Consider the following 23383-nt stretch of genomic DNA (forward strand, 5'->3'; position numbering starts at 1 on the left):
TAGAATTAAATACTTCCCTATTGAAGTCAGGTACTGAGTTTAACCAAGCAAATACTAGTATTTTGGCCTTGGTGTGTCCAGCCTTCATTTAAAAGCAGAATCCAGACTGCCTAAATTGATGCCTAGCTGTTATACATACCAAATCTCCCTCTAAAAGTCTTCAGATATCTATCATTCTCTATTTACTACAATAAAGAATGAAGAAACCTGTTTTAAGGAGGACCGGTTCATTAGGTACTTAATATGTAAGCAGAAGTTAAATGTGCAAAGCTGTGTTCTATTGTTAATTAGTATCAGATTTGGTAATGGCTCAGGCAGTAGTACTTTTTCTTTTCTTTTTCCTTCCCCTTGGTAAGATGCAAGCACTTAAAATTTCACTTCTCTCAAACATTCCAAAGTATGCAATAGAGAGACGCACTGTATGTCATCTAGCAGAAGGTCTACATGAACAAAGTAAATCCTTCAAAGAAAAGTTGAATAAATCTGAATTGGCAGAGTAGCTCAACAGTTTCATGAGGTTCTGGCAGTTTTAGATTGATATTCATGACCTTAAAACTAGATTTACAAGCATAAGGAATTATAGCTTACTTTAAGCAGACCTGATTGCACACTTTGATTTGGGAATAAATGTCTGTTCACCTCTTTTCTCCTGCTAGGTTAGATGAGTTCCAAGTTTTCCTGGCAGAATAAACAATCTATGGAATACAGACATAATTGCTCTAAGCCTACAGTTTGGCATTACCTAACCTCCTTGATGGAGTAAAGGCTATTGGAGAGGACCACTACTATAGTACACAGGCAGGTAAGCTCATAGTTAAAGCATTCAAACAAATAAGCAGTACCAGTATAAATGTCTGAACTATCTGCATGGGAGCAAACACTTTGGAACCAAAATATCAGTTCGGGATTTTATTATCCCCTTTATGAGGAGGGATGGGTAAAGAATCCAAAACACCATATGCAATCTGTTCCTCGAACACCATATGCAATCTGTTCCATAGATTATTAAAGAAACTGAAGAGCATACAAGTGGTCTTCCACCTGTTATAAAAATAGACAGACTGGGTAGACACAGGATTTGACTGGGCATAGATTTTAAGTTCAAGGGATTTTTAACCTGTGTGTTGCCATATTAGTGGAATTTCTCCCCCAAAAGTCATAGATATGATCAGCATTATCTTATGGGGTTTTTAATCACTGTTTCTGTCCTGTCAGCTAGCTGTCATGCTCAGCATGATTTAATTAAAATACAGAATTTACAAGTATACACCACAGCAAGTGGATTTCAATTGTTTTACTAATGGATTTCCAGACCAACTATTTTTAGACAAATGTGAAAGGAGCAGCATGAGAAGGTACAGAAAATTACTTGTTTTAAGGGACCGAGCATGTATTTAATTCACTCCTCCTTAGCACGTTTATTATAAAATATTTTATAGATGTTTATGAATGAGTTTTGGAAAAAAATGAATCAAAAACTTGTATAAAACATTTAAGCTATCTATTCATGTTATGAGCATGCAATTTCATATGTGATCCAAAATCCATTAAACTAATTATTTAACCTCTACTGTACCTTGAAGTTTTTGATTCAGGTATAGCAATAAATTTGAATTTTTATGTCAGCAAATCTTGTGTGGAATCTGAGACTGATTACACACCCAACAGCTTAAAACCAGAGCTTTACCTTCATGAGCCCAAATATGACGTTGAAGGTCTGATCCATTCTTCATAAAATAAAAATCACAGTAGGGACATTTCACAGCTCGTTTTCCAATAAGTCCTTTCAGCTGAACTCTTCTGCCAAGAATCTCAGAAATAGTAGTCATTGAAACCTCTGAGAGAAATGTAAAAGGTAATAAAAACCAGAAGGACGTAAGGGAATCTGTTCTGTAAGTAATACTGAAGAGCTAGATCCTGATTCACTCCAACTTTTTGAAAGCTCTACTTCCCCTGCTGCCACTCAGATAAAATCTGAGCAAAGAATTTAAGAACCTTTTTTCCCTTAGGGTTTCTAGGATGTTCTGTCCTTTCTTTGCTGATCTATGTACTCAGTGTCCCCACTGCCTGGTTAAAAAAAAAAAATTAAATATAAAAAGTTTGGGTGTGCCACTGGCTTAGAAATAATTTTCCAACTATGAACTTTCCCAATAAGTTAATTTGGCAATTTTTTTTCAATATTTTCAAAAGACTTTATTCAAAGTCTTTTATTCAAAGACTTTGAGACTTATTCATTTTTATGTCAAGGATATAAAGACAATTCACTTCAGCCACAACTATAGTGATCAGAATGCCTGATAATCAGAAATTTTAAAGGGAAAAACAAACTCATGGAATAAATTCAATTGGAAGGGACCTCTAAAGGCATGTGCTCCAAGCAGGGTCAACTCTGGAGTTCCAACTTCAAAGTTATATTGCTTGGGGTCATATCCAGTCCCATTTTGAACATATCCAAGGATGGAGATTCTACATCTTCTCTTGGCCCATTCCAGTGTTTGACCACCTTTACAGTCAAAATAACTTTCCTAACTTAATCAGAATCTCCTTGCTTCAACTCATATCCCTTCACTGTATAGTTTCAAGAAAATAGTGGCTCTGTCTTCCTTCTTATCTCCTATTAGATAGCTGAAGACAGCAACTAAGATCCCCCTCCTGGCCTTCATTTATTCAGGCTCAACACACTCAAGTCTCCAAGTTTTTCCTTCCTACAATCTAATGTTTTGGTTGTCATAGTGAAAAAGCTCAAAATAATGAAATTTAAATTAAAATGTCCCAAACACACATAATGAAAACATTGCCAAATGCTTTTAAAAAATAAATCAGATTACTCAAATGCATTTCAGATTAAGAAAATGCTAAATATCACAACTCAATGGAAGTACAGCACTCATGCAATCTAAACATTAAGACATGAAAGCTGATGACTTATTATGCCCAAAGTCTTACAGAATTTGAAAGTTACAGTCTAAACTTAGATTTTTTTACCGAATATTAACTGTCATACCTAGTCATGACTGGTCCCAGAGCGGAATCAAAAATCCTGCCTGAACTCATATGCACTAGGAAAACAACCTCAAAAGGGAAATATAGAAGCCCATGAACTGAGCAGAGATATGTTCTAAAGTACCCAAAAAAGAAAAATGCAAACACAAGTCTGAACCCTCATCTGCCTTCTATGGCTTAGATCCTTCATTCATGACTGCGGGCTAGTATGTCTGCTCAGTAGGGATCTATAAAAGCTGATGCCTCTCATGTCTCAGGACTACTAACAAATATCATATTAAATCAGACAGTGGATGAAAAGGTAGATAATTCTGAGAGCTAGGACCAGAATCCAAGACTACTTCTTCACTGCTGAGTACCCAAATCATTTGGCAATAAAGCCAAGCTCTCTTATCTCTTTGGTTTGAAATATTGCTCTACTGAAGTCTACAGAGATTTTTGTCCCACTGCCTTCATGGGACTAGAATTCATTTCCTATTCTGTACAAACGTAGAAGAGGAAGGAGTGCTGTTTTATTTCATACTTTCCACTTGATGAAATAGAAGAGACAAGAGAGGGGTCATGCTGAATGATATTAAGAAATGAAGGAGACGGGAGCTCCAGAAATAGCATTTTAATGAGTCTAAATCAGTTTAAATTAATTCTTGATATGTCATTTTAAGATTCAATTCCTTTTAACAGTATCCATTTTTCCTTTCATCTTTATTCTTTTCTATTTTCATTTTTAAAAACAACTGCAGTCATTCCAATGCAATACTTGATAGTTTATACCATCAGCCCCCTAACATTTATTTGGCTTGTAATTAAGTATGTTGTACAAATAAAGGATTTCCTCCTGATTACAAGGACAGGATGAACAGGAAAAAGATTTGTGTATTAATTCTCTTCCATATATTAAACCAGTGTTGTTGCATAACTACTGCATAGGCATATCTTAGATGTAGTATTTCTTTAGTACCATGGAGATATATCTAATAAATCTGGTATTTTGCTTCTAAGTTCTATTTGCCTGCAATATATGAATTAAAAATGAGGACACAAAATAATAGGCTGTGCAGATTTTCTTTTTTAACCTCACCTCTATTATAACCCAGAATTTAAAAGAACCCACCTTCCTGGATCAAAAAAATTACACTATAGTTTTAGAGGGATTCAGATACTAAATGATTTGTTCAAAAGTATTTAAATGCATGAGTTTAGCCCATCAGCGCTCCAGAGTTAACTGGTATTTCTGGACCCCAGACACAGCATACACTAATAATTCAGCAGTCAATGGACCAGTGCAGACCAATGGCAACCTGTAAGGACACAGTATATAACGTACACCTAGTTCACAGATCACATTATTTAGGGAGGCCACCTATAGTCCCTGGCTGAGACAGCACAAAGGCACAGGTCTTGAGATTCAGTTTCTATGCTTACTGGGTGACATACCTCCTGACTACAGTATAGCACAGAAGCCTTTCCTCATCTCAATTTGCTGCATCAGACATGTCCCCTGATGTATGACAAGCCCTCCAACCACACTGTTGTAGAGTGGTCTGCAAATAAAGAGGTTTGGTAACTAAAGAGCTAAAGCGGGAGTTAGTCTGAAATTAAAGTGAAGGAAATTGTTTAAAACACGGGTCTAGCACTATCTAGTGGCAGTAGGAAGATAAGAAACTACTGCTTTACCTATTATGTTGTATTTCTGCCAAAGACAAGAAAAGTTACATCATTTTAATTTGATTTTTTCTTCCCCAAACACAGTTTGAGCATGGCCCGTATTTTCTTTCTTAGTATCAAATTATGTCAGGTGATAAGTAACACTGCAAATTAAAGTATGTTGGCCAATACAGACAACTCTCCTTCATCCACAGTAGCCTTTCTATCCAACATAACGCAGATACTAAGGAGAAAAGTATGGACACACCAATGCAGCTCTGCCGAGTTCACATCAGTCAGATTTAAATCAGTCCCTGCACCAGTCACTTGAGCACTTTGGCACTGAATTTCCAAAATTTGAGAAAGGATTGTTTACTCAGGCACAGCGTGTTGACTTAAAGCATTCATTTTACGTTGTGCTTGCACTGATAAATCAGAGTGCTAGAATGAAAGGTATAAACAAGAGTTTGACTGGACTGCAGTGGTTAGCTTGGATCCAGCCAGGCTTGTCAGCTGCAGCTTAATTCTGGCCATACTACATCACAGCTGGTTCTAGTAAGAGACCTGCTGCAGACTTCAGTTGGCCCTGGAGGTAAAGCCCAGCCACATGCCAACTGAGCACGCATAGAGACAGCTCAGGGATCTCTGCATCGACATCAATTACCTATAGACAAAATAATGTGCAATAAATGCATTTCTGTCAGTTTATGTATGGCCAATGGGAATTTTATGTCTCATGGGTTGTTACAGGATATCTATATGTCTAATTCCAAACTTCCCAATGCTTAATTTGAATTCATCTAGGTCCTCTTTTCGAAATGAGTTCTTTGCCAGATGAAGACAGATTTCTTAACCGAACTACCTGATATACTCCACAATGTATATACACACACCTGATATACTCCACGCTGGAACAATAACCTTTTTCACTCTGAATTCTAACATCTGCAAAACCAATATAATTCTTACTCTAAACCAGTTAAATTAAACATAGACTCTTCTAATTCTTTGGAGTGTAATCACATTACACTTCTCACTCTAAACCTTTATCCATTTATTGCAACAGAGTGAGAAATTTTCCTTGATTTTTTCTTACCAGGGTGATTTGTCTTGATGTGAGATTTTATAAGCCGATCTTCAGAAAATGACTTCTCACACACAGGACAGGAATAACTCTTTTTATCCTTAAGCAAGAAAGAAAGAAAGAAAGAAAGAAAGAAAGAAAGAGATTGCATTATCAGTCCACTGGTGTAATCACTACAGTCATTATTCAGTAATACATGGTTCTCAACAAAGTTATAATTGAAGGTTCAGTTTTTAAGGAAAAAATGAACATATTTATAGTGAAATAAGTGAAGGAGAAATATTAAAGTATTCTAAGCACATCATTAATCCTCATGAATGAAGGGCTCCAAGTTACAGAACTTGAGAATATGCACAATAAATGTAGGCATTATCTTCCAACTGACTCTTTAGAGAACCAAGAGTCGAAGGATCAAGTCACATAACAGAAGAAAATGTATTTGATATAAGTAGTAATATTCAGGGTTTTTTCAGTTTTTTCACAAGTCCACCCTTCTGAAACCTAAGGATCAGATCTCATTATTCTGAAGACATCCACCAGTATGTGTATTTCTACTACTACTTAATGGACTGAAATTGAGCAGAAAACTTAACAATGATGAATACTATTACTTATTCAGTGTCTACATTTCTAACTACTTTATAAATATTCAGCATTTTATGTATTACCAATCAAGTATTATTCTACTATTTTGATTTTAAACCTTACTGACTACTCTGGCTTTTACCAGTGTCACTGATGTTATATAAGATTTAACACCATCAAACAAGTTGAACTTGAGAGTTTTGATGCAATTTCTTCCTATATGCAATTTTAGTGTAATGGTAATTTTAATGTTTTTACAAACACATCTACCTGCACATAAAAACGTAGGACTTTTCTCCATTAATTGGTAAATCACCCAATTTAAAATAATCTTTGCCACTTATTATATAAATTGAAGAGGTTGTTCTTTCCACAAGCACCTGCTGACACAACAGACTGGATGCTCAATCAAATGATTGGATCATCTAGTCAACTCTGCATTGACTAGATTAACATACGAAAGGGTTATCAAAACAACAGATGGAGTGAAGTCTAGTGAGTCCTGACAAGTATGCAGAGAACCAGATAACATATTACCCAGTGGGAGATGTGTACCTACCAAACTACCAAGAGATCACTGTAAAAGGCAAGCTGAAGCTACAAAACAGGTATTTCACTAGTTATTTCAGGACGACAGAGAAGTTCTTGAAGAGCATGGAAGATTACTGTATCAAAAAGAGACAGACTCCTGTGTTACAAAAGAGAAATTTGGAGGTAACAGGAGAATAAGGGTCTATCAGTTTCTGACCTGAGACCAAACAATATCTCTGAATAGCGAGAAAAAATGCACGAGGGGGTAATTATTGTCTATATGCCACAGTTATACCTCTATAAATGGACACCTCTCTTAAAAGAAAAGCAAAAATTGATGGGTTTTCATGGCAAACAGGTTTTGGAATATGATGCAGGTCTTTGCATTCAGTGTCATGTACCTATGAGAAAGAAATCCTTATATTGAAGTACCTACAAATTAAAAGCAGAAGTAGCTTGAGAACCTATGGGCGGAAATAGCAATAAATAATTTAATGGCAGTAGGATATGGGATATAAGCTCTCATTGCTATTAATATGACAACAGCACAAGGAGAATTCTTCCTGCGCTGTTAGAAGGTCATTTTCTCCTGTGAGAAGACCTACACCAGGGACTGGGCATGGCAGCTTCTAAAGGATTACCACCCTGAGTAGAGCAAGGACACTATCTTGCTATGATTGAGTTGGGGCAGTGGCCATTTTGAGTCCTGAGAATCTCAAGTGAAGAAGGAACAGCAGAGAATACTAGTTGGTTTTTGGATGGAGAGATTCAACGAGCCTACAATGCTGGCAAAATCCTCTCAAGAAAAAGCTGTTAATTTGTGGAATTAGGGTCTCTCAAATGATATAAGCTATTAACCCTAAACCTGCTACTGGTGACTTTGGATTTCTACTTGACTACGTTACTCAAATGAAAATTGGAAGATTAATTCTAATAAAACTCTGTAGCAATGTTTGCACCTTTTCAAAGACTGGGTTGCATGATCACATTCATAATTTAGCACATGTAAGAAAAACATAAGCACAGTATCATTTATGGGTTGTTGAGGGGCCAGCTGAAATCTGCTGACAGATCTCAGTCTGTTCCTCAAACTTGCTATATACCTGGTTTAAAAATATACAATAAATGAAGGAAAAAAAAAAGTATACTTTTAATGTACAGTTTCGTCTTGCTAGTCTCTAATACTCATTGTATTAAGTATTTCTCAGTGTGCCCAGAACACGGAGACAAATACACCTTGCTCTTTTGTAAAGTTAAATAAGAAAAAAATAGAAACAACACTCCACACACACTACTTTAAGTAAAATGCTATAATTGTGACAACTTCACATTCTTGCTAATATTCTTCGGGAAGGCAAGGCCATAAGCCTATGCCTAAGAGAAAAAAATCAAAATCATCAGTAAATGCATCAAGAGCTATAGAGCAACATGAAAGTATGGGCACCAAGAACACACCTTTCCACATGACAATGGTAACAAAATATTCCAAACAGTTTTCTTCAAGCAGTTAGAAAGTTATCTATACCAAGTTCTGCAGTAAATGATCTTCAAAATGGGGTATCTTTTGTAGTGTAACAGATTGCGCTTTCAAGCACTGAGTCCCTCCAAAGTGTATCTGTCAAACTCCAGCCTCTCACAGAAAGCATCCAGCTGTAGCCAAACCTTTCACTGTCCAGGTCAGTGTCACAGACTTTTGGAGCTTACAGTATTAGTTTTGAATGTTTAAGGACTTCTGTCGCTGCCCTGAGAGCTTGTGACAGTGGTAGTCCTTCAGTGTAACCCCATCACTCACAAAACCAGCCTTTAAGAAATCCTCTTTTGCAAATTAAGTATTTCAGAACACCCAGGTCACAACACAAAGCCCCAAAGAAGGTCTCCCCCACCACAGCTCTAGCTCTTCAGAGTGCCCTTGTCATAGGCAATGACAGAGGCACTTTGAAGGACTTAGGCTGAGGCTGTAGTAATACCTTCATCACATTCTCAGCATGCAAGTTTTCCACTGGTAAGAATAAAAGTGATTTATCCTATGCCTTATCGGAGTGCCTGCCTTTAAAATGCCTTTGGTGGTTTTTTTTGAAGGACACAAACAGAAGCAAAGCATCGAGAGAGCTGGATCTACCTGTGTTAGAGACCATCTGCATAGTCCAAACAGCTACTTAAATTTCAAAGTCACTTCCACACTTCCTGAGATTTGCTTAATACCCCTATTAGCCAATTTGAGAAAATATAAGAAACCTAAAATAATTCCAAAATAAAGTTAGCTTTCTGACTGAAAGTACTGTTGACATTCCACAAATCAGGAATTAATCAGGTCCATAACTATTCTCAAACGTCATGAAAAAATTAGTCTAATACTATTACAGAATTTTCTTGTTTATGCTATGTTTCATTATAAAATAAGGCCACTTACATAGGAATCACAAAGCCTTTCTCTTTCTATAAATGAATCAAAATTGTGCTAAGAAAGCATCAGCTATAGTGATAGCTCTCTGAAGAGAATTTCGTTTCTCTAAGGCATGTGTTTCAAGATAATTCAAGGGGTAGGTGTACTGGTATGGAGTCTCGAAAAGAAAAATGAAAAGCCTCTATATATGTAGCATTTAAACCCACAGGCCACTGTGAAGTTTATTTAATGAATCAAATAGTACTAAATATGACCTACACTGCAAAACATCAGAAACATTAGCAGCTGTTCTACTGTACTCATCAGTAAAGAGACATTCCGATGACACAAGTATCTTCTTATGAACATACACAGAATACATATGATCATATAGTATATGATCTCTATGGCAAATCTGCCACTAATTTCAAAAGAAACTGTGTGAACTCCTGACTGCTTTGTTATCAATTTTATTAATAGTGTAAAATTAAGACCATGGCCGTAATAAAAAGTGTTTAGGCCCAAATTAGACATATATTCTATAAATCAACAGTCCATTCCCCTCCTTTTAGTAGTAGTGACTTTATAGTGATTTTATGAGCAGGAAATAAACCAAAGCTCTACTAAATATTGGTATTCTGAGATCATTTCCAGCAGAAGTTCCCACAACTCAATTAATACAACATTTGACTGTATAATTTCATAGAGGAATAGAGAGCCAAAGGCAGCTCCTGCATCTACTCAGATCAACAGAAATTCAATTTCTAATGCCTATGGGAATAGAATTAGGCCCCTGAGTTACACTTCTGCAGAGTGAAGACATCCAGAAATCTTCAACACAGTTGTCATGACATTCAAATAAAAATTTTCATGAAACATTCCTGAATTAAGCTGATGTCCTATTAAAATGCAACTTAGCTAAAAGGATCTGATGTACCCAGGAGGCGGCTCTGCACACGTGTGAAGCAGGCTACAGAAAAATTTGCAAATGGTTAGACAGACTTTTATGAAGTCTGGCAAGCAGCAGATATCACAGTTCACAAAACGACAAGCACCTGCACACAGCACCGCTTAAGCATTTTTTTGTGAAATAACGACTAGAAAGAAATGAACAGTTAGCTCACATTCATTATGGAAGCAAAGACTGAGAACAAAAGCAATTTTCTAACTGAGTGCTTGGTCATTAGATCATAGATTTTTTTGGTTAATTCCCTCCTTTCCACTACCTTGCATTCTTGACTACATAGTGGCACTGCTCCAGAGGCAAAGGTATCGCAGACAGACCAGCGATGGTCTGAAAATGAACACTCCTCAGGAAGGGCAAATAAGCAATCAGAGCTCAAGTATCTCACTTCCTACCGAAAGCTCTAACTATGCTATTACACGAAAGGTCAGCAGCATAACGAAATTTCTAAACATCCTTCCAAAGACAATCATTTACATCCCAAAGTGTACCTGAATGCAGATGCAGACAACTAGGAGCAAGTGGTGGTTCTGGGTCTGAACTCCAGTTTTACAGAGGTGTTTATCTTGCAGTATCAATAACATATATACATTTAAAATAATTTCGGAGACAAACCTCTCTGTGATGTTTATCTGCTCAGCATACTGAATATTGTAAAAGCCACTGAAGGTGGTAAACAAACTCTGGTACCTGTATCAGAATTGTTTAGTTCCACAACTGGTACCTAATGTTACCACTAGTTCATTCAAAACCGTAAATTATTCTGAAGTCATTATAAACTGTCCATCCCTTAGGTGCTATGACACTGACATGATACACGTGTTATGGTACGAACTTCTAAAGAGCTCCATAAATGCAAGAATTGTCAAAAAACACTACACAAGCCTTAGAGATAAAAGATGGTACTGAAAATCAGAGAATATATGCAAAATTTTTGTTCTGAATCAAGTTGAGCCTCAATTCCCTGACTTCAAAAGTAAAAATCTTCCTTTTAACGATAACACGTAGCAAATACAGAGGGAAGAAGCAGCACATACACATTCTCCTTCAGGGAATAAACAATCTCAAATTCAGTGCAAGACTTGGATGGTGCATACTACTATACACTGAGTGACAAGGATGAACAGTAAGCTACTTTTTAATAACCATAACTTATCCTGTTCACCAAATAATACAGGGATCCAGTTGAAAAGCAGCCAGCAACAAGGAAATGAAAGACATGCATTCATACAAGGAACTGAACTGAGATTTTGATATCTTCTATCTCCAGGAAAGCTTTAATTTTAATATTTATTAAGAATTGATTTTGCAAACTAAAATTAACATTAAACTAGCTTTCCACATTTAACTGTGCATAGTTTGTTAAAGTACTCTATTTTGGAATAAGTGGTCCTGTTCAGTGAGGTATGCATTAAGTAAATATACTAAGCAGTGGGCACAAAGGTCAATATGAGAACTGTCAAGTTTAGTCACTGAGTAAATTCTAATACATGAATTTTTCAATCCATTTAAATACGCAAATATATTTGACGGTAAGCATCAGTAAGCATACTTCTGAAAGATTGCACTGTCACACTGTTTTTAATTATGAAATGCATTTTCTTGGTTCTATTTAGTATCTTGAAAATGATCCTCCTGGTGGGAGCTGTCGGACATTCATCACACTTGAAAAACAGGTACTTACGTAAGGATATAGGATAACTAATTTTAGGCTCTTTTTTCTTAAGTAGTCTCAGACATCATTTACACAGATTTTTGCCATCAGATAGACATCATAAACATAATAAATTCAAAAGTAGTCTAAAAGAAGGTCTATTATGTGAGCTTTCTGCACATTTTGTAACAAACTCAGATTCTGTTTAAAATATCTACAGAATTGGGGGACAAGAAGGAGAAAAATGTTCTGTGTCACCTGTTTTGTTTTGTTTTTTAAAGCTGTCCTGCAGTTACAGAAGACTAGTACTTAACAAGAGTAGGAGGTGAAGTGTTCTGTTCCGTTACAAACACCTTTAAAGTAACTTCAGCTGTGGGAAATACTGGCCAAGAGCCTACATGGCTCACTGCAGAAGACGACCTGAACCACTAGGCACTGTATGTTATCAACTTTTTTAAGTAGCTACACAGAAATTGTCCACATCTGGGGAAAAATTAACATGAATCCTTAATTCAAGCATCACATTTCACTAGTAAAAGGAAGTGTAACAACAATACTTATCACAGCACTTTTAAGTGAGTTGTGATGTTTCTTTCTCATGTCATTATGAGGAATCTGTGGTCATATGTGGTGCATTCTGCCAAGGGTGCATAAGATTTATTTACAAGACAATGCCAGTGAAAACCATAATGTTGTGTAAAGAATGAAGAAAAGTCTTATCTGCGTGAATATTTCCTTGTTCTAAAAGACAGAAGAGTGAGTGTTGCAGTTAAACAACTGGTATTTTCTCCTCTGCTGGAATAAGAGTAAAAATAAATTCAGGGGAAGGGTAAAATAGCCTTTTGGAAGTATTTTACTGCACAAATTACTAAAAATGCAAATTGCAATGATGTAGTTCATGCCAATTTTCTGGCATTATCAGTCAGGAGAGTTTAATTACAAATAGCATGCTTGTCAAACACTTTATGAAATCCTAAACTGTACTTTATTTAATACCAGTACCTTCATATAAAATAGCATGAGGTAAAATGTTCTACCTAAGCATTACAGATGGCCTTCAAGAAAGAATCCAGTCAAAAGTGGACTAAATCCATTATGCTGGGAGAGCAAGCACTTGCCAAACACCCTTTTCCAGAGGTCAATTTGGAACGGGAAGGAACTTACCTGTGTTCATACACTGTGCGAGTGTATGCACATTATAACCTCTCTGGGTATACACAAGTCTAGAATGTCCCAGATCAACTATACCCTGCAAGTAGGCAAAGAAGTCCATGGTACTCACACCTTTTCTGACAATAGCTTAACCTATTTGGGCCATTAAGGCAAAACAATAAAACAAGAAAAAGCTAGGCAACACTGATGTAAAGAAAATAATTGTTTTTTCTTAATCTGCCAAGAAAAGCATGTAAATAATTTCACTTCTAAAAAAGCATTTTAATCAACAATGAAGAATAAAATCTCATTCCCTAGTTTTAAAATATTTCTTATTCTGAATACCATAATACATTTATTAAAATGTACTTTTGAAACAAATGCAAGCAAGGTTGATGTAGAAAATATTTTTCCTCAAAAGATTATTCATGTGATAATCTTGGATCAGAGCAAGATCACAAAGCAGTGCCTTACACAAAGAGGGCTTCCAGTCAGGCATGCAGCCCCTTGCATAGTATCAGAGAAAACATGCAAGAGGGCAAATTGAAGAAGCAGACCAGACCTGTTTTTAACATAGTGGCATTCAGAGCTGGAAGGCTTACTGAATAAGATAGGAGCCTTTGATACATGATCTCTTCATCTTTGTAACCACAACAGAAAATTCTAGATATTCAAAGAGAATGGCTGCAACTAGTTGGAGCTATTAAGAAAAAAACCCTATTTTCAACAACTTAAACTTCTTCTGTTTATAGTAATTAAGAGAGGAATATATTTTCATTTTACCAGAGTCATCTATTTATGAAGGAAGGGAATTCAGGCCCATGGAATGAAATAAAGTGACAATAGTACCAGATCTCATTTTACTCTCTCAGAACCCAAAGAACCTGACAATACTGGGGAAACCAAAGGGAGAAGATGGATACAGACATACTCTACTGGAAACTAATATGAGAGGGACCAAATATCTAGTTGCTGCAACTCATGCAACTAGAAGAAGTATGCAGAGAGCGCTCAGGTAAGAACTCTTACCTATGTCTTCAAATATTGCCACATGATTGCAAAACAGTATGATGATGACACTGAACTTAGACAAACACACCACTTTGTTTGTTACTTACCAGTTCTGTGTGAACTTTAAGATGTGCCTGGAGCTTGTATTTATCTGGTGTAGAGTAGTCGCAATGTTCTGTGGGACATTTCAGCAAAATATTACTGTGTTTCTGAATGACATGACGCTTAAGGCAGTTTTTGGTGATGGAAGAATAATTGCACTGGGAGCAGTAATATAAATGTTCTCGAGTATGCGTACGAACATGCATGTCATAATGCACTTGGTACCAAAACAACTTGCCTGAAAATGAAATTAGACATGAAGAAAGTAATTTTTAAACAATTGTTAGTGAAAATACCAATATATACCCAATTTTCTTTCAGGGCAAAACACACCATTTGAATCCTGCCCCTTTTGTCTTTAATGAAAACTTGTCCTAAAGACCCTTCTCTACTGAAAATATATTTACAAAAACCACTGTTGTCTAAAAAGATTGTGTCATATGTCCTGAAACAGCCTAACCAGGGCAACTTCAATACATATCAATGACCTTTTTGCTAATGAGAAAGTCCTTTAAACCAGTTCTCCTGTACAAAGAATCTGAATGCAACTGTACACTAGAAGAGATTGTCAAAATCTTTTTTGTTACTTCTTTTCATGTTACTCCTTCCTTAAAGCCTTTCTGACATAATGGCACCAAAAAGTGCATAGCAATTTATCTAATGTACAATCTTATGGTGTTTCAAAAACTTTTTTTTTTTTCAAACTTTAATTCCTTTCCTTTCTCAAGAATGAAGACTACAAGATAAACCCCAAATTGTTTCCTTTACAGTTATAAAAACACAAAAAAATTTCAGTTAGAATAAATGGGAATGGTTTAATACTCCCACTTTCATAAATTTAAAAAACCAATTACAATCATAACAGTCTTGACCTGACACTATGTAATGAAAATTTTAATCTCAAAAAAACTGATTCAAAACATGTCACAAAAATATGCCAGTATATACATATCTAATGTACAGAATGTATATTATCATACATCCTCCCCTACTACATGAAAAAGACCCTGAATTTTATTATAAGCTGATAATGAAGTTTAAGCATTAAAGCATGAACTGACTAATTCTGATCACATGCCTGAATCTGCTGTGCCTGGCCCCAGTGAAAGTTATGAGGTGGGGAGAGACACATGGACAGAAATAATCTACTTCTATCAGAGTTCACATGAACAGAAAATTGAGCTTAGCAAAGTATTGCTTTGCTATATTCTGCTAGTGTTTCTTTGAGGAGATCTGAGTAATTTCACACCATTTATAAAGCAAAAAGTAGATCTTGCTGGACTGAATGCATACTGAAATACAAAATTAATACTAACACAAAGATACACAAATATATCAAACACTATAAACCAGAGGAGCAGAAAAAAGATGGCCCACTACATAACATTTAAAAAAAAACCCCAAACGTAATTCTACTGCTCCTTACCACAATATTCACATTCTAAGTCTCCATAAACCTTCCTTATCCTCTCACACAACTCTGTGTTCATTTGTCTCTTCTGCAAGCTATCCAAGATCTGCATGAAGGCAACAGCTCCACTCCCACCGTTGGATGTAACCGCATTGGAAGAGGCTGCCTGTGGACTGATGGCTGCATTAGCTTCTGGTGCTGGCAAAGGGTTTGTGGTTTCTGCCGAATTTTGAATTGGTGGATTGCTTGTTTCTGATTCACTATAAGGAACGGATTCATTTCTCTCTTCAGAGACTGAAAGGTTCTCAGTCACTACATTGTTCTGACTCGGATTTAAACTTTTGTCTTCAGACAGCAAAAGTTGCATTTCTTCACCCTGCTCATTTACAGAACTGCAGTGATTAACTTCCTCTTCATTTGCAGGAGAAACTTTTAACTCATCAGGACCAGAAGTACCGTTTTTCAGCAGAAAGCAATCTGATGCTACACAGGATTGAATATTTGGGACTGCTATATCTGTTGTCTGACACAGCGTCTCTGTTACATTCTCCACCAGAGGATTTTCAAATTCTAAGGAAGGAACGGTATCAATTTTTAAGTCACCATTATGTTGACCATTATGGTTTACATCCGCAGCTGTTGATTCACCTTTAGAAGCAGATGGTTGTGGTATGTTAATAGCATCAGTACTCATGATAGTCAATTCATCCGCACTTTGTGCCAGCTGTTCACCAAGGGCTTCTGGCTGGATATCACCTCCTGGCTCAAGCAGGCAGAAACTCTGATTGATAGAACTGTTAAAAACAGAAGTCTCCTGCAAATCTGCATGCACATCTTTGATGTGAGCACGGAGTCTTACGGAACTGACAAATTTCTTCAGGCACACGGAACACACGTATACAAATGGGTGCTTTCGAACATGAAGCTCAAGGGCTTGGTATTTAGTGGCTCCATGACCACAGAGCTCACAAGCAAAGGGCCTTTCATCACCATGAACAAGCATGTGACGGTCTCGATCAAGTTCATTTTTGAATTTGCGTTCACAAATATGGCAGTCATAAAGAAGTTGTCTTTTGCCCTCTCGTGTCATCAAGCGAAGCTCATCAAAAACATCCTTCACCTTTTTATCTTGAAGGTCATGCGTTTCCTTGATATGCTTGATCAGATTTTTAACATCTGAGTATTTCTTTTTGCAGAAGCGACAATGCTGCTTAATCTTCTTATGAACTCTTTCAATATGGACTTTGAGATGGCCTTTGCTGAGACAAGTGAACGTACAATAATCGCAGCTAAACTTCTCCCCTGTATGTTTCCGCATGTGAACATTAAGGTTGGCTTTGATTGCACTGGCATAACTGCAGTATGAACACTTGTAAGGCTTTTCATTTGTATGAATCCTCAAATGTGCTTGGAGGGAGTGTTTAAATTTGAACACCTTGTTACAGTATTCACATGTAAAAATCTTCAGTTGAGTTGGACCCAACCTAGAAAAAACCCAAACTAGTTATCTTTACAATACTGAAGCTTGGTGACATAGTATGTCAAAATTTCCCTAGATATTCCTAATATACAGAAATGTTTACTTTACTTCATTTTAAAAAGGTATTTGCCACAGGCTTTTTAAATTCTACAACTTATGCACAGATTATTTTCAGCTATTCCTTTATTTAAAAAGCTCAGAAAATATTTCATTTTCATGAATATGGATAGGAAAGCATTTCATTCATATTTTGCATGAACACAAATATAAGTACTTCAAAACTACCTGCTTGATTTCATTGCCTGTTCATATGGGGTTTGCTGAATGGCATATTCTTGATATCCTCTTCGTTGTGATGGGTCTTGAACTGTTGCCTCTGGAGTTGTGGGTTCACATTCTTGGGGAGCAGCCTCAACAGGAACAATTTTTGTGGCTCCTAAAAGCAAGAAGAAAAAATGCGCATTAAAAATGTCATATTAAAACATGCATTGTCTGTAATACACAAGTGTAAACAAAACTTTAAACTCTGTAATGATTAGTTCAACTATTTTAGTTTCTGTTGTTACATTCATGTGCATAAAATGATGGATACACTTCGAGAATACATCAGTTATTACACTGTACAGTTACACCACAGATCTCCTTAAATAACATGCCAGGACTGCTGGTTCTGAGGGTTATTCATGGAGCATGATAACTACTATTATGAGATTCTACATGCAAATATTTCCACCTTTAAATAACTGTAACTTTCCAAAATGAAAGTTTAATTTTTCTATTTCTGCCTCATATTACATCCTTTGAAAATTTCAGCCAAGCTGTTTAACCAGTTCCACAAATAAGGCCAGGGAAAAGACACTGTTTAGTCTGCGTTTGAAAGTCTGCACATCTTTTCCTTAAACAGATCTTTTACTGCTTATATTTTGGGGCATGCTGCAATCCCCTCAGAATAAAAGAATATGTTCCATGTGCACTTCTTAATCTTCATCAGAGGCAGGAGTAAAGGGGCTCTACCGAATGCAACAGGATCAGATTCTTTAGCTTTAGTTAGTTGAGGCAAAAATAAACATATTTTGAGATGTCATTGAGATGAGATTATTTAGCTGAGTGTTCTTTATCTTCTGAACAGTGGTAGGAAAAACTTAATGCTGGGTACCCACAGTTAGCATTGAAGGTAATGAAATTCTATATAAATATTAATTTACACTAAAAAATACCCAAACAAAACCTCATGTATATCAAATCAAGCACCCATTATTGATTGATCTCCTCCTTTTAACTTATTTGTCTGTCTGTAACTCATCTACCCATGTGTTCAATGGGAATGCTATTATCTTCAACAGTTGAAATTATATATATTTGTATATTTATGGATTTATTCACATATATATATTACAATTATATATATATATTTGCAAAATCTTCATATTCTACTAACAAGTACTACAGAAAAATCTCTGAGAAAAAAATTACTTTCTGGTCTGGTAATACAAAATGAATAGTAAATGAGGGCCCATATACTGAAAAATAGAAAACAAGACATTGAATATGTATCAACAGATGAACACCCATCCATCCTAGGAAAAAAATATTACAGGACGTGTAATTAAAGCTTGTTCTATCATATACTGGGTACAGGGAAGCAAGAGAGGTTGCACATGAAAGTATCTTTGAGTTAAATAACAAAAGTTAACAACTTCAGGTAAAACTGAAATTTGGTAAGGTTCACTTTATTTTCTTTTTCTTGGATATCACATTAGTGTCTGACCTCATTTCAATTCACCTGATTAGAAGCTGAAGGGAAAAAAAAGTACAGTAGACCTTTGTGACACAGGAAAGAACTACAATAAGAATCAAAGAAATCTGAGACATGAGATCCTAGAAAGAGCTCAGAAAGCAAAAGAGAGTCAACATACTCAACATATTTTTAACAGATTCTCACTGTTATTCATATAAAATGAAACACCTGAATAGAAGGAAGTTCAAAGAATGATGCATGAGCTATTCCTTTAATAAAAGGATGAAATTAATTCTTTTTCCAGTCAAAGAGCATATTCCTGAATGTATAATTTACAAAATATACGTAGTATTATTAACAGAAAATCTCTGAAACAACAATTATAAGAACAACAAAACTAAAGAACAGAGAGTACACAGTCCAAAGAAAACTAGCCACTTAGCAAATTACTAAATCTAGTTTCCCTACAAAAAACCTTTTAGCCTGCAGACCAGCAAAAGCATCAAGAAAAAGGCAGGTAGAGCATACGGGAAAAATCAGTAATAAGTGGGGGTTACCCAACAACATGTGTGAAAGACTTAGGGACATTAAGTTGAGGAAAGCAGTGCTGCAGACAAGACAGAGAGAAAGATGGAGATCTTCTGGGTCCTTCAGAGTGATTTAAAGTGGGAAATTGAGATATTTTGAACAGAGGTCATTTGGAAGTATGTAAGGCTATTGAAGCTTTTTGTATCAGATGGGACATGAGCCAACACTGTAAATAAACAGGCTGTAATAGCTCTGCTGCTCACTGACCTGGATGGATCTAAAAATGGCTTTTTTTGACTACTGTTTTTTTAATAATGCTTTCAGTTCTGTACTAGAGATTCTGCCAGTTGATCAGAACTATCTTCCAAATTTTCAACCTGAATGTTACCAGAACATTACCACTTCTATTCTTCCTGTCACCCCCTCTCCCAGAAATGCCAGGTTTTTCAGCACTATTGCATACCCCAAATTGCACTGTAGTAGCCCAGTGAGACAGGAGCTTGTCATTACGGTACAGGAGATGTGGTTCAACCAGTGGGTTTGGTACAAAGATCATAAAACAGACATTAGACACCAGACCAGTGTTCCCACAGTTCAATATTTTAAAAATAGAAGCTATTTCCCCTTTATTTAGAACAATCCAGTTAAAAGAAAATAGAACTGCTCTACATGTATGGATACATCTTCCAGGCCTCCCCTTTCCTGAATGTGACACAAAGCTCCTCATTAAATGCTCTGCACTGAACCTCCTCTGTACCCTTCTGTCTTTCAGGATGTTTAAGCATTTCTTGAAAAGATTGTTGAACTATTTAATAGACTTTTGTGTTCTCAGTATAAAATTTTAATCACCTAAATTAGGTGGACTAGATAAATTCTAACTCACCAGTATTTTACATACTTGGGAGTGGACAGAATGCTCCAGGTCATCCTAGCACTACAGTCTATATTCCCCATGCAGTTCACAGGCAAATAGCTCATAAGCACCTACAGAGGGAGATCCAGTTCTTCGAACATACTGACAGAGTACTTGCTCACAGCAGGCAATCATGTCCCCTCATGTTAGGAAGTTACCTCCTACCCTTAGAAGATAGGGAAGCATTAACAAACATTAGATACCTCCATCCACTTGAGAAGCTGCCTAAGTCTGAGGTACTAATGAACCAGTAGCCATAAGCAATCACAGCTGTATCATAAACTAATCACTAAAGCGTATGCCCAGAAAGTGAGAAACTTGGTTTCTAGGCTCCACCCAAGCTAGTAGGTAGTGAACCCACATGACCCACATCCCAAAAGAATGCCCTCAGTATTCACGTCTCTAAAAGCAGCCACAAGCTGGGGAAAAGTGTAAGAACAAGGCACACAGATACAAGGTCTGGTTTTCCATTAAAAATATCATATGCCAATAAGGAAGATAAAAGGTTTCCTGTTTCCCTGGATGATCATTTCAAGAAGTCAGAATATACAAATACCAGGGGGAAAAAAAAGAGGTTAACTGTACTTACTATTTCTTTCACAAAAATCCTTCCTCCAGCACTATTATCTATTTTAAATGCAGAATGGACTTCAGTTTACTAGACTTTATTTATGCCTTTTGCTTTCCTCTTTCCAGTCAGTATCATCTGTTCTAAGTAAATCTGCTTTAAGAGTAATAAGGTTTGAGTTCCTCATGACAGCAACTTCTACAGATAAGCATCACCCAGCGTGCCTTATCTCTGGCTCAAACTCAGTGATGGCCTCTAATCACTTACAGTCTGGCCCTTAGAAGAGTAGCTTGCCCTCCACTATAGAGCTCTCCAATACTTATCAACAGTCTAAAAGGTAATCACAATGGAAGGAATTATTAGGAATGGATCAGAAATAAAACAGGAGACATCATCAACCAAAGTAAAACCCAACTAAATTCCATGAAACCTCCTACAACTTCAAGTATGGACAACAAAAAGGATATAGAAGAACCAGGAAACAGTAACAAAGACAAATCAGAAGTATTTTGTTTGGAAAAGGGATACATATCTCAGAGACCTTCAGCTTGGAAGAGAGATAAGTGGAAGAGGAATGTCAGAAAAACCTCTAAAATTAGCAATACTGTGAAAAAAGTGTGAATAATCATTCTCTATCTCATAAACCACAAACAAAGAGCAGTTCAAAGAAATAAGCAGTCAGCAAGCTTAAAAAAATCCGAAAGAATGTACACTTTCACCCTGCGCGTAATTAAATTATGGAACAGTTATTGCACAACCTTACAGAGACTGAAAATATAAATGTATTCAAGAAGGGATTTAGACAAATTAATAGATATGTCTTAAATATGATGATCCAGATGCAACCACCAGCTGAATGGCTATGAGAATCCAGGAGGCTTTACATAATAAGTTTCTTATATCCTTCCTATAGAGATGCTGCAAGCTGCCTTTAGAGACAACTGGTCCGACTAGATGAACCTTTTAAAAAAATAAAGCACTGTAGCTTAAGTTTAGGTGTAAAAAAATCCTTCATAATGTAGGTACCCTGGTCTATACAGGTGAAGTAATTTGCTAAGGGTATGTAGCGAGTACTTGTTCCTTACAATCTCCTTCTGAAGGAATGTACTTTTTCAGCTTCTACAATATCCTATGGCATGTGCTCCAAATGCATATGATCCCTGGTAAAACAGATCTGACAGTGAAATCAACAGAAACTAACTCTACCCATAACATCCAACGTTCCCCATGCAAACCTACCCCTCACCCCCAAAATAAAGCTTAAAAAAAACCCCAAAGGAACCTTTTAAGAGGTTGGCTCACCATGAGGTTAAACACATTTTAACTCGAACAAAGAAACAGAAGCACAGACCTGAGTATGGTGGGATGAAGATTACTACCCCTTTCAGCAGAGCTGGGCATTAGATTGGCTGAGCTAAATCAATCTGTAACCCCATGGTAATATAGATACCTGCTCACATTCAGAGGGGTAAGCTTTAATTTTCCTAACCTCATTTAATTCCACATTTGCTTTAAATCAACATAAGGTTAGCTTCTTTTCTCTAGCCCTCCACTCAACTACATGTTCCTGATGCCTTAAAGTGCCAGCACAGAAGTTTACAAAGATGGTAAGAGAAGGGATCAGGCTAAAATCTGCACCATGTCAACCTTCTGCAAATATATAATCAGTTTTCTGGTGTGTTTTACCACACAACTGCATAAACAGGCACAGTGATCCAAAGGACAGGAATGTGTGGCGAGGGGCTGGGGCAGGAGGACAGCACTGCCACTGTGACAGCAGTCTACACGTACTGATGCAGCTACTTTAAAAAGGGGTAGTTAGTCCCAATTCTCCTTTTCCCTAACACTCATTTTGTCACCACTTTCCCTCTTCCCACTTTTGAAACTTGTGTGGCCCCAATGTGAGACATTTCAGTAAGCAAAACTGGTAGAAAAAAACTTCTCCGACAGAGAAAATGTGGATGTGTGTGTGTATGTGCATGTTTTCTGAATCAGTTTACCGCAGGCTGACACAAGCACTAGTGCCGGTGCAAGAAAGTGGAAGTGAACTGGGACATAAGAGACAAGCAGGAAAGCTCCCTTGGCAACAGTCTGATATAAAATCCATTCAGATGTGTCATAAACCCACAACCATCGTTCTGTGAGCTACAAATACGAAGTCATCTTAAACAGAAAAGACTGTTATCAGTTTAACGGAAAAGACTGTCATCAGTTAAACTAAGTCAGTCCCAAAATAGTAAGCAAAATGACATTCTTCAACTTCTTACTGCTTCCCAAAAAGTCTCCATGGGAGAATGAACCAACTGTTTATAAATTACAGCACAGGGTATAGTAGCAAGAGAACATAGCTGGCCTTTTATAGATAGTGGTTCCTCAGTGGAAATCGGGGACAGAAAAACCTGAACAGTGTTGTATTAAGAATTTGTAGGAGAAAAAATCCAGCTCCTTTAGAAATCAAAAAATAATTAACATCAAGAATTTAAATACTTTAGACTATTTTTGTATATCTTGAGCTCTACCAAAAAAACCAAGAATTCTATCACTGACCATCTTCACAGAAACGAGTTCTTTAAAATTAATTACAGGACTCACATAAAACAACAATTTAAATGCTCAAAGTAGAATCTCTCCT

The 23383-nt window shown here is 36.6% G+C and overlaps 1 protein-coding gene across 9 annotated transcripts in view; it reads right to left on the minus strand.

The window, feature by feature from the left end:
- The window catches only part of ZFAT (zinc finger and AT-hook domain containing), a 151407-nt gene that overhangs the window by 41231 nt on the left and 86793 nt on the right, over window positions 1-23383 (minus strand). For 8 of the 9 annotated variants that reach the window (XM_074888332.1, XM_074888324.1, XM_074888316.1 and 5 more), the window contains 5 exons: window positions 17290-17440; window positions 15540-17008; window positions 14119-14351; window positions 5744-5831; window positions 1688-1837 (listed from right to left, as the gene is read on the minus strand). In XM_074888332.1, the coding sequence (XP_074744433.1) occupies window positions 1688-1837; window positions 5744-5831; window positions 14119-14351; window positions 15540-17008; window positions 17290-17440 (2091 nt within the window). The remainder of the gene's footprint in view (window positions 1-1687; window positions 1838-5743; window positions 5832-14118; window positions 14352-15539; window positions 17009-17289; window positions 17441-23383) is intronic. The other variant, XM_074888348.1, reaches the window with a different exon arrangement.

Source organism: Strix uralensis, chromosome 1 (genome assembly GCF_047716275.1).
Source record: "Strix uralensis isolate ZFMK-TIS-50842 chromosome 1, bStrUra1, whole genome shotgun sequence".
NCBI lineage: Eukaryota > Metazoa > Chordata > Aves > Strigiformes > Strigidae > Strix > Strix uralensis.